The sequence below is a fragment of the Rhagoletis zephyria genome, unplaced genomic scaffold (genome assembly GCF_001687245.7).
Source record: "Rhagoletis zephyria isolate East Lansing unplaced genomic scaffold, Rhagoletis_zephyria_1.1 Rzeph_scaffold_00248, whole genome shotgun sequence".
NCBI lineage: Eukaryota > Metazoa > Arthropoda > Insecta > Diptera > Tephritidae > Rhagoletis > Rhagoletis zephyria.
The window spans coordinates 69,645-91,522 of record NW_016157332.1 but is presented as its reverse complement, the minus strand read 5'-3'; the positions used below and the strand labels follow the sequence as shown (position 1 = coordinate 91,522).

Here is a 21,878-nt window from a genome sequence, read left to right as displayed (position 1 = left end):
TCGAGCCCCCCCCCCCCCCCCCCCTAAATTTCATTCAGGCTACGCCGATGGATATAACTTATATCTAGCGACCAAAATGACAGCTGGGCAGCAATAAATTTTATCCTGTGGAGACGGTCAGTTACACGAGTACATACATATGTAGATAGGTGGTGCACGCCAAGGAGAGCGCGCGTTTTTAGCGCTTTCGCAGTTGCTTAAAATTTGATTACAAGCGTAATTTTAAAATACTCATTCTAAAATTTTTACAGGTTTTACTTAAGTATTTGAAGAACAGTTTTCAAAAAAAAAGCAAATTAAAAAAAAAATTATTACTAAATTTAAAAAAAAAAATTAAGTTGTTATTATTTTTTAATATCCACTTTTTTGTATTAAAAAATAATTGCATCGACTTCTCGTAATCCTCGTATAAAAGCCAAGAAAAAGTCATAAATGGTACGATGATTAGGTTTTTTATGCCTTTCACGAGCATGAAATGGTATTATAACTTTGGTCCGATGTTTGTAAGAAGAATAAAAAGAGATAGACCCATTAAAATGTATACTTATATGATCAGAACGTCGAGCTGAATCGATTTAGCCATTTCCGTCTGTCCGTCTGTTTGTATGCAATCTAGTCTCTCAGTTTTCGAGATATCCGGATAAAATTTGGTAGGTGGGTGTATTTTTATAATGTATTAATCATTTGTCGGAACCGGAAGAATCGGACCACTATAACATATAGCTCCCATACAACTGATTGTTCAGATATGAAATTTTTCGTTATAACTCCTCCATTTATGTAGCTAGGACCATGAAATTTCGCGCTGTTTTCACTCATTATCAACAGAAGACTTACAGTGAAAATAACAAAGATCGGGTCACTATAACCTGCAGCCCCCATACAACTGATTGTTCAGATATGAGGTCTTTTATCATAACTCCTCCATTTATGCAGCTAGGAACATGAAATTTCGCACCATTTTCACTCATTATTAACAGAATACTTACAGTGAAAATAACAAGGATCGGATGACTACAACATATATCTTCCATACATCTGATTGTTCAGATATGGGATTTTACTGTAAAACTCCTTTATTTGAACAGCTAAAACCGATAAATTTCGTAAGATATTTTATAAATAATAATACAAAGTCTACTGAGAAAATCGTCAAAATCTATGCTGTATAAGCTTTATCTCCTATACCACTGATTCTCCAGATACCAGTTTTTGCGATATATCTCCTTTATGTAGGAAACTAAACCCAATAAATTGTGTTACCGGTTTACATACGATCACATAGCAGTGAAAATCACTTAGATTGGTGCTAATATAAGGTACATCTTCCATACCTCTGATTGTTCAGATGCGATTTTTTTATATAGGTATGTAACTCCTCTATCGATGTATGCAGATGTATTCAAAAGCAATAATCTGTGAAAGTAAAATTTGCAGATGTTCATGAAAGGTATGAAGCCTTCGGCATAGCCGAAGACAGCGCTGCTCTTACTTGTTTTTTATTAAAATGCTTGTTTGCGCGGAAGCATATATTAAAAATTCCTTTTAAGGCATGCTTAAAGTTCAAAAAATATATCTCGGAAACTGTATGTGTCAAATGAAAATAAAAAAATACGTGTATCATATTTTTGCCCAAAGACTGCAAAGAAAAATAATTTTAGCGGAAAAAAAAGTTTAGCGTAAATTGTGCATGGATTGACCCATATACATACATTAGGGTGCCCATTTAAAATGCTTTTTTTGGAAATTTCAAGACCCTACCCCCTAATTTTATTCGTTTTTATGAGAAATATTATTGCAATTTTTTATAGATTTTTTAAAGGTCATTTATAGGTCACGATCTGTCGATTTAGGTCAGAAAATACGATTTTGTAGACTTATGAGCAGGGGTGGGCACTACCACAAGCAAGCGTGAGCTAAAAGTGAGAATGGGTTAGTCACTAACCGTTAGTGTATCCAATTCATTTTGCAAGCTGTCGCGTTCTCATCGTTACGCTCTCGCTTGTATACGTACACGCGATGCTTACGCTCTTTTAGCACCTGCTAAGTCTCTGCCCATGCCTGCTTATCAGGCTAACCTAATATTCACGCACGCCGCCAATTTACTGTCAAAAATTTCTCATGCACATGCAACTTGTATGAGATCAACCGAAATTGAACGGCGTGCGTATGAAGCTAACTCAATTTCCACTTTTTGTTATGCGTGACATTTTGATTTGACGTTTCGCTCAATGAAATCAAATGCAAACGCATGCAAGTCAATTTCGGGTGACGCAAAAAAACAAATTCAACGGCATGCGTACCAAAACGCAAGCCGCGAATATTAGGTTAGCCTGTATGAGTTTGTGAATGATTAGGTTTGCTTCGATTTCAAAGAGCGAATATGATCTGAGAAGAGAATTTATAAGCCTTTAAAATGGTATATAATAGTCTATCGTCGGACTTGGCCTGTTGGGATTTTTTATCGGGTAATAAAAAAAAACATATTTCTCTTAATTTTTTAAATTTTGACCATAGATAACTTCCACAATTTCAAAATATGTAGCACTGTAAAAACTAAAAACTAAATTAAGTCTATTTTTAAATAAACTGATAGATCATTTATTGCAATCGCGTAAAAATTGTCGAAGTAAGGGGACTTTTCTTAAATACGACCTTTAATTTATATTGTGTATGTACCGGACCTTTAGATTTTTTTAGCAGTGTGGCTAAGGAATTCATCAATATTTATATTTAAATATTTATTCAAATTTTTGGAAAATGGGGGTGGCTCCGCCCACTTATATCATATATGTGTATCTCAAAAACTACTCGACCGATCTCGACCAAATTTGGTATACACATTGTTCTTAGCCTCCTTAAGTTCCGTCTTGAATATTTTCGGAATCGGACAAAACCCCCTAAAATATAGCTAGCTTTGAGTTTTTTGAAATTACCGTTACGTTAATGGTACCCGTGGTTTTTGCCCGATTTCAAAAATTTTCATTATGGCGCTTAAGAAGCGCAATGTGTGTACCAAATTTGGTCAAGATCGGTAAAGTAGTTTTTGAGATACACATATATGATATAAGTGCCACCCCCATTTTCCTAATTTTTTTTAAAAAAACAAATTTTTGATAAAGAGCGATTGTTTATATCAATTTTGAATAAATATTGATGAATTCCTTAGCCACACTGCTCAAAAAAAACTGAAACACAATATAAACTAAAGGCAGTATTTAAGAAAAGTCGCCCAACTTCGATAATTTTTATTCGATTGCAATAAATGAGCTATCAGTTTATTTAGAAATAGATTTAGTTTTAGATATTTTGAAATTTTGGAAATTATCGATGGTCAAAATTTAAAAAATTAAGATAAATATGTGTTTTTTTATTTTACCCGATAAAAAATCCCAACAAGCCAGGTCCGACAATAGATTATTATATACCACTTTAAAGGCCTATATTTCCTTTTCTCAGATCAGATTCACTCTTTTAAATCGAGGCAGAAATATTCATTCAAAAACTCATAAATCTGCAAAATCGTATTTTCTGACCTAATTCGACAGGTCGCGATCTCTAAATGACCCTTAAGAAATCTATAAAAATAGGCAATAATATTTCTCATAAAAACGAATAAAATTACGGGGTAGGGTCTTTAAATTTCCAAAAAAATCATTTTCGATGGGCACCCTAATATACATATATGTATGTATGTGCTAAGGGGGGTCAATTTGCCGAAGAAACTATGGGCCTAAAATCAATTTGGAGTTTGCCAAATTGCGAAAATAGGTTTCTTTAACATAACATTTTGCTGTAGTGTCGTAAAGAACTGCTTAAATTTTGCATAAAAATATGCTATAGGGGTTTTTTTGTTTTGAGAAATCCATTTCTGGACTTATATTTTTCTTACAACTTCCGCAAGAGGGCGCAACACTGAAAATTTTCACATTTTCTTAAGTGTTAAAATAAAAAAAGTATATTTTACCTTTCCTTAATTTTTTTATACAACTGAAATTCATTACAAAATTAATGCGTACACTTATGTACGTGTAGGTATGTAGGTAGGAGTTTTTTATGAATAAAAATAGTTTCTTAAAAATTTTTTTTTAAAAATTCCCCTCAAATAACAAAACGGTTTAAGCTTAAAATATTTGCATAAAAATATTTAAAAGAAAAAAAAAATGTTGAACGGAATCGTAATGATGAGATTTTTGATGCTGTTTTTTAACTTTTTTCAAAGATTGGTATAGGAAAAACTTGAAAAACTGAACCTAAACTCTTCCGAGTTAGACTTAAGAGGTGTCAATGGAAAGGTATTTTCTCACCCTTTTTATTTCTTTGCTAATAAACTCATTCAAAGGATGGAAGAGAAAGGTAGGATGAACGAACGTCATTCAAAGTTGAATTAAGATGTGTTGGTATTCGAAAAAACAAGACGGGACACGAATTACGTTTTTTTGGCCGGAAATAAAACCAGTGTGAAAATACTTTTCTACTGAGATCCCATAAGTCTAAATCAGAACATTTTGGCCCAGTTATTCAAGTTTTTCGTAAATCAATCTTTGAAGCAAGTAAAAAAACAGCATCAAAAAACTCATTCTTACGGTTCCGTTGAATAGATTTTTAAATATTTTTATGCAGATTTTTAAGCTTAATCTAATTTGTCATCTGAGGGTACTTTTTTCAAAAAGTTCTTTAAGAAACTATTTTTATTCATAAAAAACTTCATTTTTGGAGGTATTTTAAAATCGGTCCAGCTCGCTTAACTCTTAATATTTTTCCAAAATATTTTGGTGGACGTCTTAAAATATAATAAACTTTGTAATCCCGGCGGAAAACCGCAACTTTTTTTGGTGATGTCTAATGTATATATAAATAAGAAATAACCTTTTTTATACATTTCCATTCTAATTATTATTAAATTAATTACAGTCACTTACAAAATTTAGTATACGGTGATATTTTAAATATTCACAATTGTTTTCATGTTACAAAGTTTTGTTAGTTTTATGGGATTTTTCAATAAAAAAAATTGTTTCAACATAGTAGCACTACGTTTTTTCCATAAATGAACACTTGTCAACCTAATTTGAGATTATTATAACCCGTGTAACTAATATTTTTTAATTGCTACTCTATTTAAACCATATCTTTAAAATTGTTTCCTACTAGCCCGGTCAAGTTAGATTTTCAAGGTTGCAATAACTCGCATGAAGCTGAAAATTGGTACGAATGTTACGAACCTCATTATGAATGAAATGAGAAAAGTTCTTATCGATCCCAGTTCTGTAAAAAAATTATTCAAGGTCAAATGTCACATAAATTTATTTTACTATTTTTCATTTATTATAAAAATAGGTGTAGATCATGCAACTATCTCTAAAAACCCGTTATGACACTTTCGTATAGTATTGATTTCATGTATCTCCATATCAAAGTTCCAGTACTTTACCACAAATACTTCCAGAGGTATACCGTATGAAAAGTTCCGTTTGTATAGGAGGAGTCACGCACGTCTTATAATTTAAGTTGAGCTGAATGACACAAGTCTGCTAAATTTTGTTGTGATCGGTTGAGAAGTTAAAGAGTGAAAGCGTAAGAAACAAACCATTCGCATTTATATTAGAAAGGATTATCCAGTGCTGACCATTAAAATAATTTTTAAGGTGAGCATTTTTTACACAGAATCAAATACACAACACAAAATATTGCACCAGGGCTTAAGAAATTTTTTGTCATTGATGATTGGTTGTGCCCAACGATAAACCATTATTGAGTAAAAAACGACGCACTGGTCACGCGTTTTCTCAAGACATTTCCTAATTTTCTCGATTTTAGCAAGTAAATTAGTTATTTAAACAATTAGTTTTTTTATGAATAACTATTTACTGATATTTACATATCGTCGCCTCAGAAAACGGATGACGAATGTGCAAATTCACGATTTTGGGATTTTGATGCAGAATTACAAAGTTGGGCATGCTCTTTTGATTTCTGCAATCCATTTTTTTATATCTCCCTTAGTTTTTGAGATATTTCGTATGCATTTTGTCGTATGTTACATAATATTAATGATTGGGTATGCCTTTTGCTGTATGTGCTGAAAATGCGTCACATACCTNAAAACGGATGACGAATGTGCAAATTCACGATTTTGGGATTTTGATGCAGAATTACAAAGTTGGGCATGCTCTTTTGATTTCTGCAATCCATTTTTTTATATCTCCCTTAGTTTTTGAGATATTTCGTATGCATTTTGTCGTATGTTACATAATATTAATGATTGGGTATGCCTTTTGCTGTATGTGCTGAAAATGCGTCACATACCTCAAATTCCCATACAAACGTACTTTTTTTTAATCATAAAACATTTGTCGTATGTGTCGCAAAACTTTGAACTTACGACAATTCGATGGTCCTCTACTATAATGACACAATTAAAATTGGAAATTAAACTAAGTAACTAATTTTAAAATTTTAAATTTTAGCTTGCACTGAGTCTCCAATGAAATGAAAGAAATAAAAATGTACAAAAGACTGAATTTAAGTATTGTTTTTTGTTTTTATATAAGGGAAACGTATGTTCGTAACATATTTACAGCATAAGAGATGTACAGATTTTTTTTATTAAATACATGAATATGTTTTTGTTATGTTTTTCTAATAAGTAATCATTATTTAATAAATATGTCTGGTTTTTTTCATCAAATTATACCATCGTCGTTGATAGATACTTTGCTATTGTCGTATTTTCTAGGGACAAAACAAAGTGGTGAATAAACGCTACTTACGACAAATGTATACGGAATGAAAAGTCAATTTTATCATTAACGTTAAGAGATATTAAATGTAAAAATATGGAAAATCAAAACTAATAACACCAACTACGTCTCCTTCAAAAATTACAAAAATCTACCTCACAGTTTCGGATTAATTCAACCTTAAACTTCAAAGTCAATTTTCTCAAAAACGTGTTTTGTAACATTCGACATCCGTTTTCTGAGACGACGATATATAAGTAGTATTAAGGAAGGTATAGAAACCGCACTTGGCAGTGCAGCCGCAACAATATACCAATACGTAAAATGTCCGTATCTCAAAAGATTTCCCCATAAATGTGTGTGCGTTTTATTTTACTTACTTACGGAACAATAATACTATAAAATTTACTACTGATATACGTATTATAACATTGTACATACATACATATCATGCGTGTTGTCTTTATAACAAAAATAAAGCAGTGTTATGTTTGCAAAATTTGTTGCAACGATGAGATTTTTGAGCTTTCAACACACGCGCAATATGTTATTCTGTGAGTCTGACCGACACTGATCTAGATGCTATAGGATCTCCTCTGCATCAAAAAGAAATTTTTTAAAGTAATTTAGCTTAAATTTCAAGCCTTATAAAAGCTTTAGAAAAGTTCAACAAATTTTCATGAACATTTAGGTCTTCTTAAACTTGAGGTTGCAACATTTTTGTTTTTGTTCACAACAAAAATTCAAGAAATCGTCGCGATTTTTATAAACTAGAAAATGCTGTAAGAGAAAAGACTATGCATAAATTACAGCAGATAAAAGCCGAAAATGTTAAAAAGCAGGTGAAGTGAGTCAGCCATAAAAAAACGGAAATCTAAACAAAATTAAAGTGAATATTTCTTACTTTTCTTTTGGTTCGTCAGCAGCTTTTTATATCCAAAAAGAAGATAAAAGAAAAATTTTATTATTATATTTTCATGTTTCTATATAATATACATAAACGTAAATCGTTGTAATTTTTACAGAAGGGCCTCATGGACACATTTTAAACTTGAAAAATGCATTAAATAAGCATTTTTTAGACCACCACACAAACTAAACTTTGAATGCATGCACAAACTGCTTTAGCAAGAACATCAAAAAAAGCAAATAATCTTTCTTTCATTATATAAGAAAACGTAAGTTTAATCTAATTTTGCAATTGATTATAATCTAATTGATATAATTGATTATAATTATAATTATAATATAAATAATTATTTCAGAAACCCATCAAGTGCCAAAAGTGCTTTTTAGAGAAAACTCAAATAAACTTTCGTACTAGGTAGGCGTTTGGGTTTATTATACACATTTTTTATTGAAAATAATTAGAACAACGAGTACTTTAATGAAAACAAATCGCTTTCATAATTTTAATTGCAAATTTAAATTTAATTTTAACTCGTTCACTTAACGGGGTTTCCGCGGTAAACTTTATAATTATTCGTTGTTTTTGGGTTTATTAGAAAATGAAATTATCATTGAATTAAAGGGGGATGTTAAGTTATTTTAAATTTTAAACGAAGAACATACAAAAAATAAACTCATCAAAAACTATAAAAAAGGAACCGAAAATAATCACTATTTTTTATATTTTAACCAAAAAAAATCAAAAAGTTTTAATCATCGTAAAACAGTTTTAACTATACTCACGTATTTTTGTCGTACGTTCTATTGTAATTTACAACGATTTTTATTTTTCGAGCTAAACCAATAAAGCTCATAGGAAATTATTATTACTTGATTTTTATTTTTTTTATTTTATGATTTTTAATTTGTTTTTGTTCTCTAGTCGCCATTATCCAATTTGTATGTAGAATCGTTTGCTGATTCCAAAAATCTAGTTAATTTTATTCTTTATGAATACGGTTTCGAGATATTTGAAATTTACCGTTATTCGGCTTATAAAAAAGAGTGGTTCGACTTAATCACGTATGTCTTATGAACCAATGGAATAATCGTAATACGAGTTACGGCAAATGAAAGCTAATAAAATTCTCCATAAACCATATATACATCACTTTTCGATAGCCCTGATAGTTTCTAAGAAATTAAGTAATCATTCCAGATTTTTTTTTTTTATGAAAAAATGGAAAAAAGTCAAACTTTAACAATAACAGTTTCTGTGTAAATGTTTTGCACTTGTGTAAAAGCCTTAGAAAGAAATTAAGCTACCAACGAAGAAAATCGATGGATAAATAAGAAAGTAATGATTGGTCAAATGAAAATGCGCAAGGATTTTTTGTATAAAATATGAGCAGAAAAGAGTGCTACTGATACGCCACGTACACCTCAGTAGGTAGAGTGTTTGCATTGAAAGCAAGAGGTGTCAGAAATTATTAATTAATCACGGCTATCACGGCTAACGAAAAGCGATGTATATACAGCTTATGGAGAATTGTATTAGCTTTCATTTTCTATATCTGTGTTACCATTATTTAATTGGTTCGTAAGATATCTCGAAAATTTTTCCATAGAAAAGAAAGTATCTCGATTTTCGGAATCACCGAGCAATTCTTCATACGAATTGAATAGTGGCAGGGGCCGTAAAAGTTACAACTTTTATTCAAAAAATCGCTCTTTAACAATTAGTTTTTAACTTTTATTATTACAATTATTTTTGATATTTATCTAAATAATCTGCAAATTACAGTTATTTTTGATTTTTAAATTTTATGTCCTACATAACAGTTATCGAAAGTCATAAATAAAAATCAGTCACTGACCTTTATTTTTTAAATCATACTTATAAAAGTCATTTTTATAAGTCGTACTAAACTTTTGTTTCCCAACACCTTCTTAACTGCGAAAAATGTTAATGACTTTTATACGAATGATTTAAAAGGTAAAAGTCGGTGACTGATTTATATTGATGACTTTTATAAATAAAAGTCTTCAATAACTGTTATCTAAGACATATAATATAAAAATCAAAAATTAATGGTGTTTTGGATTTATAATATAAATATCAAAAATAATTGTTATTTTTTTTTAATTTTGCATAAAAATTGCAAATAAAAAAGAAATCGATGGGTATGTATCACTTAGTTGTAGAACATTTCCTTCATAGTGAATTTTTCCATTACAGTTTTCATCAATAACTGTTTATTCTGTTTCTGGATAGTGGCATCAATAGAACATTTTTGCTGTAAACCAGTGTTATTATTGAGCTTTATTTTTTCAATTAAGAATAATTATTATTCAAAAAACTCAAAAGCTATACCAGCGTGATTTCTGGCGTATGCTTTTTAGAGGTAGCGGCACCCCAATAAAAGGAATAAGTCCAAAAACTTTCTGGTCAAAGTTTAAGTTAGTTGCGTCTGTAGGACCTTTTAAGTTTCATAAATAATCATTACTTTTAAGTGAAAAAATAAAAACCATAAGATAATGATTAAATGCTGGTTTCAATTATTTAACTCCTAATGATAACCGTCCCTGATAAAAAAATACAAAAACCATAAAAACATACAAAATCCAGGCAGCGAAAATAACAGTTATTTTTTTTAAGTCAACTTGCCCAAATATTTTTTAAGTTTAAAATAAAAGTCATTCTCTGATAATAAACAAACCGCTTATCCAAATTAAACAAATTTGGTATCAAATGAAAGAGGAAGGTTACAACCTCTAACTTTCTTTTATAATTTAATATAAAAAATTCATATACCTGAACCAAGGTTTGTTCTACGGTAATTAAATAAAATTTTTTATTGAAGCATTTTTCAACATATGGCTTTCCTCGTTTAGACATTTCAGTTTTAAAGCTATTTTAGTCCTCTTTCATTTGGTACGAAACTTGTTTAATTTGGATTAGCGGTTTGGTTATTATCAGGAAATGACTTTTTCAAGCTTAAAAAATACTTGGCCAAGTTGACTTAAAAAAAAAAATAACTGTTATTTTCGGTCCCTGATAAAAACTCTTGCATTTCATTCCAGCCTTACTACAATGGTTCCTGCACTAATCGGTACACTTACTTCCAAAGAAGAATATTTCGTTCCTGAACCATTTTGGTGTATTTTGGCGCTTGATGAGTTTCTGAAATAATTGACTCAATAACACGCGTACCAAATTTTAATCGTAAATTTGTAAAAAAAAAGGGACTAGTTAGGGTTTAAATATACATAGGGACATAGCTAAACTGACTTAGCTCGCATCCCAATCATTTTGGTATAACTTTTTATGGGTCTATGTATCTTCTTCTTTTTCTGTTCATACAAAAAACATTCGATCTTTATCACCATGAAAGAAACTATTAGTTTTCAGTCTGCAGTAAGGCCATTCAAATATATTCTAATGCACTTCATTGCATCTTTTTTTTTTGAGAAATCATTAAAAAAACTAGAGAATTCCTTACATAAAATTCCCTAAAGAAAACTAGGTTCGCATACTTACGTCTGAAATTTAAGTTGATTGATGCTGAAACTTCGCCTGATTTATTTTTGGCCTTAACTTTGTATAGTCCAGCGTCTGTTTCAATAACATCGTCGAGTTCTAATATAACTGTGAACTTGTTGTCGCCAATTGGTTGAGTTTTAAATTTAGTTCGCTCATTCTCTGTGAGCAAATTATCACTACGAAACCACTCGATATCAGGCTTAGGTGATGAAAGTAGTTGGCATTCAAAAATTAGTCGGTTTCCATCATCTTCTTGACGAAGTTGTGGCTTCTGAACGAAGCTGGGAGCGAATTCTTCAGCAACTCCCATGCTGAGGGATTAAATTAACACAAACACCTTCACGATTCAGTATTAGTTAAAATCCATGTGCCTCTGAGAATGGTGTGCAATACTGAATATAAAACGTTTGGAATTTTTAGCTTTGGCAAATTGAGGTTCCACTACTTTTCTCGTTAGTTATCCTTTTTTGATCTCTATATGGGGCAGGTAAAAAACTTCAGACTGCCGTATACTATGTAAATTCGGTTTGACCTTAACTAAAGATAATTATTAGATTACACTTAAAATATACGCTCTCTCAGTCTCTGGTAACGACGCTATCGTAGCCTGAAAAGATTAATTGAAGAATTTCGATTAAAACTGGCACATTTCGAAGAATATTCAACAAAAAAAGATGTAAGCTGTTCTAAATTCAAATCGTTTTTAAAGTAAATGACATAGACGATTTGCATAACCACTGCAGAAAAGAAAAAAAATTCTAACTTAAACCTGGCTTACGGAAACGGAATTTTCCGGATACATGATTTTGTGTCAGGAATAAGAAACCGTCGAGTGCATTTGCGGCGTAGAAGCCTTTGTTATACACTCTGGGTCGTTTATTTATCAAGGAAAGCTCAAGTAAATGATTTATTTTTGAACGAATTTCCGTCATACCTTGTCAAGCTTGGTTTGCAGGCAAACTGGTTTCCGCGTTGTGCCATCTTCAGTGTCATTTTTCGTTCTGACAAGGGATGACGGGAATTCGTTCCAAAATAAATCATCTTACACCCTTTCGGAAAAATCAACCAACACCAAAAGTAAGTGGTTTAAATTGATACTGATAGATAGTATTCAGTATCGACGTTTACTTATCTAAGAGTTAGTTTGTTGTGTATGTATTAGTGTCCGTCCGAAGGTTCGGCATGGCTTCAGTATTCGGCTTTCTTCGGCTTCGGCCGGAAATGGCGAACTATTAGGCAATTCACAAGGTGTTGTATTTGTCGTGAAGTTACATTATTTCAAGACAGTTGTTAAAATTTTGTTGTTGTTTCGCATCTCTAGAATTGTTACAGAATGGTAAAATAGTGGGCCATTTTCATAGAAGTGAATCAGCCAGCAGATATTTGAAATCCGAATTATTTTATTTATCAACACATAAATTAATTAAGTTCTCAGTAAATTAATGTTGCCTATGAAGTTAGCAGAATGGTTCAACTGCTTCAGTAGACTTCTGTACATTGTGTGTGTGTGTGTGTGTATTTATGTCTACAAAATACCACGTCCTATGATCAGTGTTGCCATTTTCAGCATATACTTCAAAAGTGATAGTGTTTGTGCACATTTTCGGAATATCCTTTATTTTTTTCGCTTATTTCGAGAGATATTTAAATACATGACAAAGGGAAAATATATATCTATGTATATAGGCAGTGGCAGCTGTTGAAATTTGATCGAAAATATTGAAACATTTTGGGTCAAATAAGCTAGAAGAAGAATGCTTTAAACGAACTACAGTAAAACCTGCTTAAGTACCTCACGAAAAATTTCAGCTTTTTTAGGTACTTAGGTCGGGGATTGGGGGATAGATCCCCCCTTCGTCAATAAACCTCTACGTTTTTGTTTACTTTTGATTTAATAACAATGCTATTTTATCCTTCTGATTTGTCATTTTTTATATCAGACCTATGACAAAATACATTTTTATAAATATTTGAGATTATCCGTTCTGCATGTAAATATTTAGCCTGTACACAGGCCGTATAAAAAGCGCAACATGCAAAAATACACCAGGCTTTTTAGACGAAGAAACTAGCTTCAAGCGATTTTCTCGGGCTGAAATTGCAGAGGTAAAATTCTACTCCCTTCTTTCTCCTGTCCATAAAAAGCCGACTTCTTATAGCCGGTGTGCAGCCAGATAACACAAAAGTTTTATAAGAGTTTTATAATGGTGTACTTGCGCAAAACTGAAGAGCAAATACTCTTACATTTTGCTCTATAAAATATATATTAAACTCTTATATGACCAAAAGGGCTCCAACGGGCGGATCTTCATAGTGTGAACTGTTGATCTATAGCAGTGATTCCCAAAGTGGTTCAGCTGAACCCCCAGGGGTCCACGGAAGACTCGACGGGGGTCCACGGTGACTTGAAAAGAATATGGGGGTCCATGAGTTGTAAATGGGGGTCCACGAAAATTTATCTGGTTTCGATGTAAAGAACCAAAATGGTTGCTTGATAGCCTCTTTATTTAACTTTAATTTTTTTGAGTGGTGTATAGTGCTATTGACGCACTGCTGCACTTACCGTCACTTTGCGTTTTCATACTTTGGGAAGCCTTAAAGGCCACCTGCAGACTAAAAAGAACCGGATGCTGGTAAGACAATGACTGGGGCGCGGCGAAAATTGCTGGCGGCAGAGATTTATATCTTTTCAATGATACAGGATAGTACGCCACCATTACCTTTGCTGAAGAGATTCTATAATGTTGAGTTCCCTAAGACTGAATGCTGGTTTGATTCCATCGCTGACTCACACATTGTCTAATCTTCACTTATGGCTCCAAAACTGACTCTGGGTCATGATCCGGGGTCTTTTTCGAGGTTAATGGAGATAAGCTTCACTTTTCTGTAAAGGAATCTGCTTCGGTCTTCCAGGCTGAGGTAATTGCAGTACTCAAAGCCATGGACTACGTGGTTGAACATAAGTGGAGGGGAAGGAGTTTACATGACTGCAGTGACAACCAAGCTGCACTTAAGGCATTGACCAGCCCTCTATTTAAGTACTTCCAAACTAGTTCGTCAATGCAAATCTCGACTAAAATATGATGGTGAACATAACGAGGTTGTTTTACTCTGGGTGCCAGGTCACTCTGGAGTACCTGGTTATGAGACATCTGATCATTTGGCCAGAGTTGGCTCAGACCAGGCATTCCTCGGTCCCCAACCAGTTTAGCACTCCCACCCNCAAAAATTCGCCATTTTGGAGCTAAAATTCGATTAAATTTCGAATATCGAAGCTTCGAATATCGAATTTACCCATCCCTATAGCACTCGCAGTGCTCTTAAAAAATATAACTATTCCGAGCGAGGGAGTATTTTGATGTATTTACGAGCTCTATTTTTTAAAACCGACAAGTGTCACATTATTTTTATAAATAGAACACAAGAAAATATTTTACTTTTCNCCTTCAATCTCACAAGGTCTATCTAATATTTTGCTCTCACTGAGCAGACGACATTGCAGACAACTTGCTGNTTTTTGAATTCACCGGCGATGCAAATTTACATTGTTAGATCTGATTTTCACATTTAATTTTTTACGAGCTTTGGGAATATTTAGAAATGTATCAGCAGGGGGTCCACCGAAACCAGTAAATTTTTGAAAGGGGTCTATGAGAAAAAAGAGTTTGGGAAGCTCCNTGGGAAGCCTTAAAGGCCACCTGCAGACTAAAAAGAACCGGATGCTGGTAAGACAATGACTGGGGCGCGGCGAAAATTGCTGGCGGCAGAGATTTATATCTTTTCAATGANTTGTACTATAAGAATAGTAGTCTACAAAATGAGTTCATAAAATATTTAAAAGGCACCTTGAGTAGACCTTATCTCTGACACTGACTAAGCATTTCATGAGAAATGTCATACGAAACAGAAATAATTTGAGAAATCAATTGAATTTAGGAATCAATTGAATAACAATTTCAGGACGTTGTCTAATTTTTTCGAAATTTTTTCTGAACGTAATTTTATGAACATTTGTAACTGATTAGTTAAAGGTGCGTACTACTACTTCGTAGGATCTAGTTCGATCCGTGGCCCGAGCAACATGTAATTTAGAAAAGGCGTTTTCTAACAGCGAACGCTTCTCGACAGGCAAAGGCGAACCTCCGAGTGTGTTCCTGCCATGAAAAGGCTTCTCATAAGAAAACGAAAATTTTAATTTTTGCCTTTCGAACTTGTTTTTTTTTCTCATTAAAAATATTAAAAAATGATGCNTGTGATAGGCGTAAATGACAAGTCCATTTGCCCATCTTGCCTTGAAGAAGATGAGACGGTGGAACACTTTTTGTGCTTCTTGCTTGTTTGGTTATTTGTCATCGATTTTTTTGNATTTAGAAAAGGCGTTTTCTAACAGCGAACGCTTCTCGACAGGCAAAGGCGAACCTCCGAGTGTGTTCCTGCCATGAAAAGGCTTCTCATAAGAAAACGAAAATTTTAATTTTTGCCTTTCGAACTTGTTTTTTTTTCTCATTAAAAATATTAAAAAATGATGCGCTACAACCAGATTTCTATCCAAAGACACTTATAAAAACCAATTTGTTTATTAAAGTTCAGAATAATGTACTTGGAGAGTTTGATAATGCTAACTCTTTTATGAATTGAGTAAATTTATATAAAACTCTCAGTAAATCAGAAAGACGTATGGAAATTGGAAGCTGATGCTAGTAATATGCTGTAATATTAAAGAAAATCAAAAATGAATATTCTCGGAAAATTTACGTGATGGAATTTTTTATTTATTTTTTTCGTAGCTTAGTACCTAATACCTACTAAAATTTCTAATTCATTTTTTAAGGGAGATAACATCGCAGGTCTGTGTTATCTACTAAAGTTCCAGACTGCTATAGTTAAAGATTACTAATGATCTTTGTGAAGAGGAATCCAACTTCGACAAGAGGAAGAGTAGTTAATCTACACAAAAAATGTACATATATGTATAAGTATAAAACTTCAACACAAAGCATTTTTTATTATCTAGCAAAATACGAAATGGTATGACTGAAATAGTAGCGTGGACCGAATATCCGCTTTTTAAGAATTTTGATTGGTAATTGCAAAAATATGGTTCATGATGCTCTAAAAACGAATACTTTCGAAAATACTTGCAATTTTAGGAAAACAAATATATTAATTAATGTATTTATTAATTTTTAGTTTTTGGGCACATTGAACTTTGATGGACTTGGGCGAGCGTAAGATATTGACCAAAAATTGTAATTTTTCACAAAGATTGTTTTTAGAGCATAATGAACCATATTTTTGCTACTACCACTCAAAATTCGAAAAAAGCGGATTTTCGGCCCACGCTACTGAATAGTATTTATGATCTTTATGAAGACAAACTCTACTTCGAAAAGAGAATACGCAATTTCTTATAGAAGTGTATAAATTTGCTCGTTGATGATTCAGAATGAAGAAACTTATAGAGATCTAAAAGCGTAAATTTGTAGAGGATTTGTACTAATCATGCAATGGAAAAGAAAACAGGATAAAAAAGAGTCCTATACAAATATGTCTATACGCACAGCCTTATGAACCTCTTTTAGAATATATGTTCTTTATTAAGAGCATTATAAAACCCTTATAAAAAGCACATTCTACGAGTACTGTCTTACAAAACCTTCATAAAACCGATCGCTATACAAGAAATATATGTATAACGGTAAGAAGGGCTCATGTATGTATGAAAAATTACACACAGGCGACGCTTCTAGCCATTGAGGGGCTCACCTTAAAGCTATCGTTGAAGTTTTGTTTCATCCCCCTGCCCCCCTTTGCGAAATCCTGGCTACGCCACTGTATTTATGTATACTAGGGGATCACTAAACGAATGGTTTGGTTTTGTGATGTGAGCACTAACTTTATGTTTTGCTTGTTTCCCTACTTCTCTGCATTCAATTCAGAGGCGGGTACTACCAAAAACAAGCGTGAGCTAAAAGTGGGTATGTGTANGGAGCGATAAAAATAAAAATGATGCCATTACCACAAATAAACTATTTTACATATCGTCAGCTGAAATGCAAAAACNCTCTATTGCCAGTTTCTGAATTAAAAGTTTGGCGTAAAAAGCTTAGCCGTCGATGTTTTAAGTTTTGTGTTTTAAAAATGTGACATATATTTTTCGCCTCANGATGCTAGTAATATGCTGTAATATTAAAGAAAATCAAAAATGAATATTCTCGGAAAATTTACGTGATGGAATTTTTTATTTATTTTTTTCGTAGCTTAGTACCTAATACCTACTAAAATTTCTAATTCATTTTTTAAGGGAGATAACATCGCAGGTCTGTGTTATCTACTAAAGTTCCAGACTGCTATAGTTAAAGATTACTAATGATCTTTGTGAAGAGGAATCCAACTTCGACAAGAGGAAGAGTAGTTAATCTACACAAAAAATGTACATATATGTATAAGTATAAAACTTCAACACAAAGCATTTTTTATTATCTAGCAAAATACGAAATGGTATGACTGAAATAGTAGCGTGGACCGAATATCCGCTTTTTAAGAATTTTGATTGGTAATTGCAAAAATATGGTTCATGATGCTCTAAAAACGAATACTTTCGAAAATACTTGCAATTTTAGGAAAACAAATATATTAATTAATGTATTTATTAATTTTTAGTTTTTGGGCACATTGAACTTTGATGGACTTGGGCGAGCGTAAGATATTGACCAAAAATTGTAATTTTTCACAAAGATTGTTTTTAGAGCATAATGAACCATATTTTTGCTACTACCACTCAAAATTCGAAAAAAGCGGATTTTCGGCCCACGCTACTGAATAGTATTTATGATCTTTATGAAGACAAACTCTACTTCGAAAAGAGAATACGCAATTTCTTATAGAAGTGTATAAATTTGCTCGTTGATGATTCAGAATGAAGAAACTTATAGAGATCTAAAAGCGTAAATTTGTAGAGGATTTGTACTAATCATGCAATGGAAAAGAAAACAGGATAAAAAAGAGTCCTATACAAATATGTCTATACGCACAGCCTTATGAACCTCTTTTAGAATATATGTTCTTTATTAAGAGCATTATAAAACCCTTATAAAAAGCACATTCTACGAGTACTGTCTTACAAAACCTTCATAAAACCGATCGCTATACAAGAAATATATGTATAACGGTAAGAAGGGCTCATGTATGTATGAAAAATTACACACAGGCGACGCTTCTAGCCATTGAGGGGCTCACCTTAAAGCTATCGTTGAAGTTTTGTTTCATCCCCCTGCCCCCCTTTGCGAAATCCTGGCTACGCCACTGTATTTATGTATACTAGGGGATCACTAAACGAATGGTTTGGTTTTGTGATGTGAGCACTAACTTTATGTTTTGCTTGTTTCCCTACTTCTCTGCATTCAATTCAGAGGCGGGTACTACCAAAAACAAGCGTGAGCTAAAAGTGGGTATGTGTAAAGCTGAAATTAGTCAAGAACGCAGAACGTATACTTAACCGCAGTCTGTGTACGCAGAATTTTGTCGATTACTGGAGCCCTCAGTGTTGCTTACTACAGTGTTGCCACTGATCAATGCTTTTTCATAAACTTACCTTTTCAACTACTATTTTTCGTGCTATAATAGATCGTAGCTAAATATAAGCTACTTAGTTTTCAACAAAAAACCTTATTCATTAATAAATTTCAAATAGTTTAAACGTATTTTGAATAGGAAATTATAACTTTTTTACCATCTGCAAAACTGACGAAGTGGCAACCATCTATAGAAGGAAGAAATCAGCTGACACGGAAAAATCTAAATTCCGAAGATTTCTGCGCTACGGGCTACAACTACAGAAAAATTCTGCGGTGTTGAGTTTTCATTTACATGGCGCTCTGGTAAGACAGATCATGTCAGCTGACTCGGGTTTACGTACCGGTAGGTTTACGTTCTTGACTAATTTCAGCTTTAGTGTATCCAATGTATTTTGCATGCTATCGCGTTCTCATCATTACGCTCTCGCTTGTATACGTACAAGCCATGCTTACGCTCTTTTAGCACCTGCTAAGCAGTGATCGGACGTCTACCACATTGTAATAGATCTGCCACCTTTTTGAGCATCTACCACATATTCGCGTTTTTGAGTACCTAATTTTTATTTTTGCTCGACATGATTTTCTTAATTTTAAGAGCAGAAAAATTATATGGTAACAAGAGTGATATAATACAAGATTCCACATTCCCGGCGGCGACGAAATTTCTCAAGTAAAAGTAAACAAAACCGAATGGGAGGATAAAACAAACTGTAAAATAGTAAATTTTCTCAATAATAAATTTTTCGACAGGAAACGTTGTTGCATTATGTTAAATTTCCAAATATATGATTTATAAAAAGAATTAATAGCGCAAATGTTAAAAAACGGCTGTTTTTTGTGAAAGTGTTAGCAAATTTAAGTGCATCTAAAGTTTTTGAGGCGTTGTTTACATTTACTTGAGAATTGTCAAAATCGGCAAATCCCAAGTAGCGGTTTCCGTAACGTGCCACATTTGTTCGCTACATCGTGATGTGATAAAAAGGAAAGTTGGCAGCACTCGGCAAGGCTGCAAAAAAATGTATGCTCGAAAAATATCTTGATATGGAAGGAACTGCTCTACACTGTCAAGGAAAAAAATTGCCAAAACTCAACGCAATTTTTAGCAACTTCAATCTTGCACTTTGTTATACTAAAATTAATTTTTTTTAGAGTATAATTAAAAAGTTTGCAATTTAGGTGAAACCTGGCAGAATTTTTTTAATTTTTGTGCAAAATTTGAACCAAAACCTAAGATCTACAACATTTTTTTTAAATCTACCACATTTTTTTCCAGATTCTACCACACAGAATTCTTTTTAAGTCCGATCACAGCTGCTAAGTCTCTACCCATACCTGATTCAATTGTTTGGTTTGCGTAACCGCAGAACTCCACAGGCAAACACCGATGGCCTACCAACTGTCATTTTGACAAGCAATATGATTACAAGTTTTTGTGTGTGGGCACTTTGATGTCGTGAAATAAGCATTTTCCGCTTGACGCCACCAGACAAAATTCTCCAAATTTCGGTGTTTAAAAATATTTAAATCTTTAAAAAACTTGCTAAATAATTTCCAAAAAAATAATCATAAATAATCCATAGGGAGTAGATTTTTATTTTGATTTAATATCAAAATTTCATCGATGTTACCACCAGCACGCTTTCTTTCAAATGAAAATATGGCTGTCAAACTATCAAATTGCCTGCAATAGATGTCAACCAATAAGCGCTGACATATATTGCAGCCCATGAGAAATTTGCGGTCTCCATTGGAAATATATGGAAATATATATTCATGGTTATCACGACATCAGTGTTTTGCTGTGGAGACGGGGCCTTAGCTATCGAAAACGCTAGCAGAGTAAGGTTACCGCAAAATGTTTCCGAGTGATTTGAATCAATTGTGCTTCGTTACCTTGTATGAGCGAAACTAAACGATACCGATATGTTTGCTATTGTTTGCTTGCGTTCTCTACAATAAACAATTTCCCGATAAGGTATTTAGCTATGTAAGTTCCAAATGTACCTTAAATGGTGTACTTGTACCGAGTATAAGTTCCAGTTTAAAACGGCGAAGAGTATTTAGGTGCAATTCTACCTATTCCTTGCAGCATTATTTCATACCACATAATCGCTTCTTTCGAAATACTTCTTTACTTACTCTGTCATTATCAATATTTTACGACGTCACACTCGGCTGCTCTCAGCCCCATCGGCGCAATCTTGTATTCTATCATTCTTGTTAAGATGTAAAGTGTTTAACATTAGCTGCACCAAAGTGTTCGATATGAACTCCAAAATTCTTTGTTTCATTCAATTTGAAAGTAGTTTCATTCACATTTAAAAGGGTTTCATTCAATTTGCAAAAGGTTTCATTCAATTTGCAAAAGGTTGCATGTAATTTAAAAAAAGGTTTTATTCAGTTGCACAACGGTTTCATTTGATTTGAAAAGGGTTTCCTTCAGTTTGACAAAGGTTTTATTTACATAAATTGAAAGGGGATTAATTTAATGTGAAAATGTTATATTTTTGCTGGTATCCCAGTGTCATTGCTGCCTATAGGCGGTAACACAGGCAAGAGAGTTGGCCAATTTATTCAACGAGCTTAGCTGTTTTTTCCATTATTTAACTAAATAGCTTAGGCACGTTTTGATACGATGCTATAGCTGCCTGGCTATCAGAAGGAGTAAACTTCCTATGGGACGCTCAAACGACAAAAATGGAAAAAAAAATTATTGGTTGGTTCACTAAGACTCCTAAGAAGCAATTTTTGAGATTTGCCTTTGTAGTATTCCAATAGTTTTTAAATCAACTACAGGCCAAATCTAAGGATCTAGTTAAGTAAGTTATGCAGGAATCGTTTGAGTGTAGATCCTCACAACACATATGAGGCATTCTCTGCAAAAAAAGCCACTCGAAAAAAAAGTTCTATATTTTTTTTGGCAATGATATATCTTATAGTACATGCAAAAACTAAAATAAAGAAGTATGAAAGTCTAAGTTCGGGCGGAGCCGATAATTAAATACCCGGCGCAAGTATTAAATATATGTTTTCCACCTTTCCGAAAGCTACCGCTACATGATAAGCCGGGGTGTATACATTTTAAGTAAATTAGCGTCCTTAAATTTCGAAATATTGAAATTTCAA

General features: G+C 32.9%; 1 protein-coding gene across 20 annotated transcripts in view; it reads right to left on the bottom strand.

The window, feature by feature from the left end:
- The window catches only part of bt (projectin protein bent), a 276,654-nt gene that overhangs the window by 251,110 nt on the left and 3,666 nt on the right, over positions 1-21,878 (bottom strand). For 16 of the 20 annotated variants that reach the window (XM_017609685.1, XM_017609690.1, XM_017609703.1 and 13 more), the window contains exon 2: positions 11,173-11,782. In XM_017609685.1, the coding sequence (XP_017465174.1) occupies positions 11,173-11,485 (313 nt within the window). In that variant the 5' untranslated portion in view covers positions 11,486-11,782. Of the gene's footprint in view, positions 1-7,647; positions 7,670-11,172; positions 11,783-21,878 lie in introns of all 20 variants that reach the window. The other 4 variants (XM_017609687.1, XM_017609704.1, XM_017609702.1 and 1 more) reach the window with 1 other exon arrangement.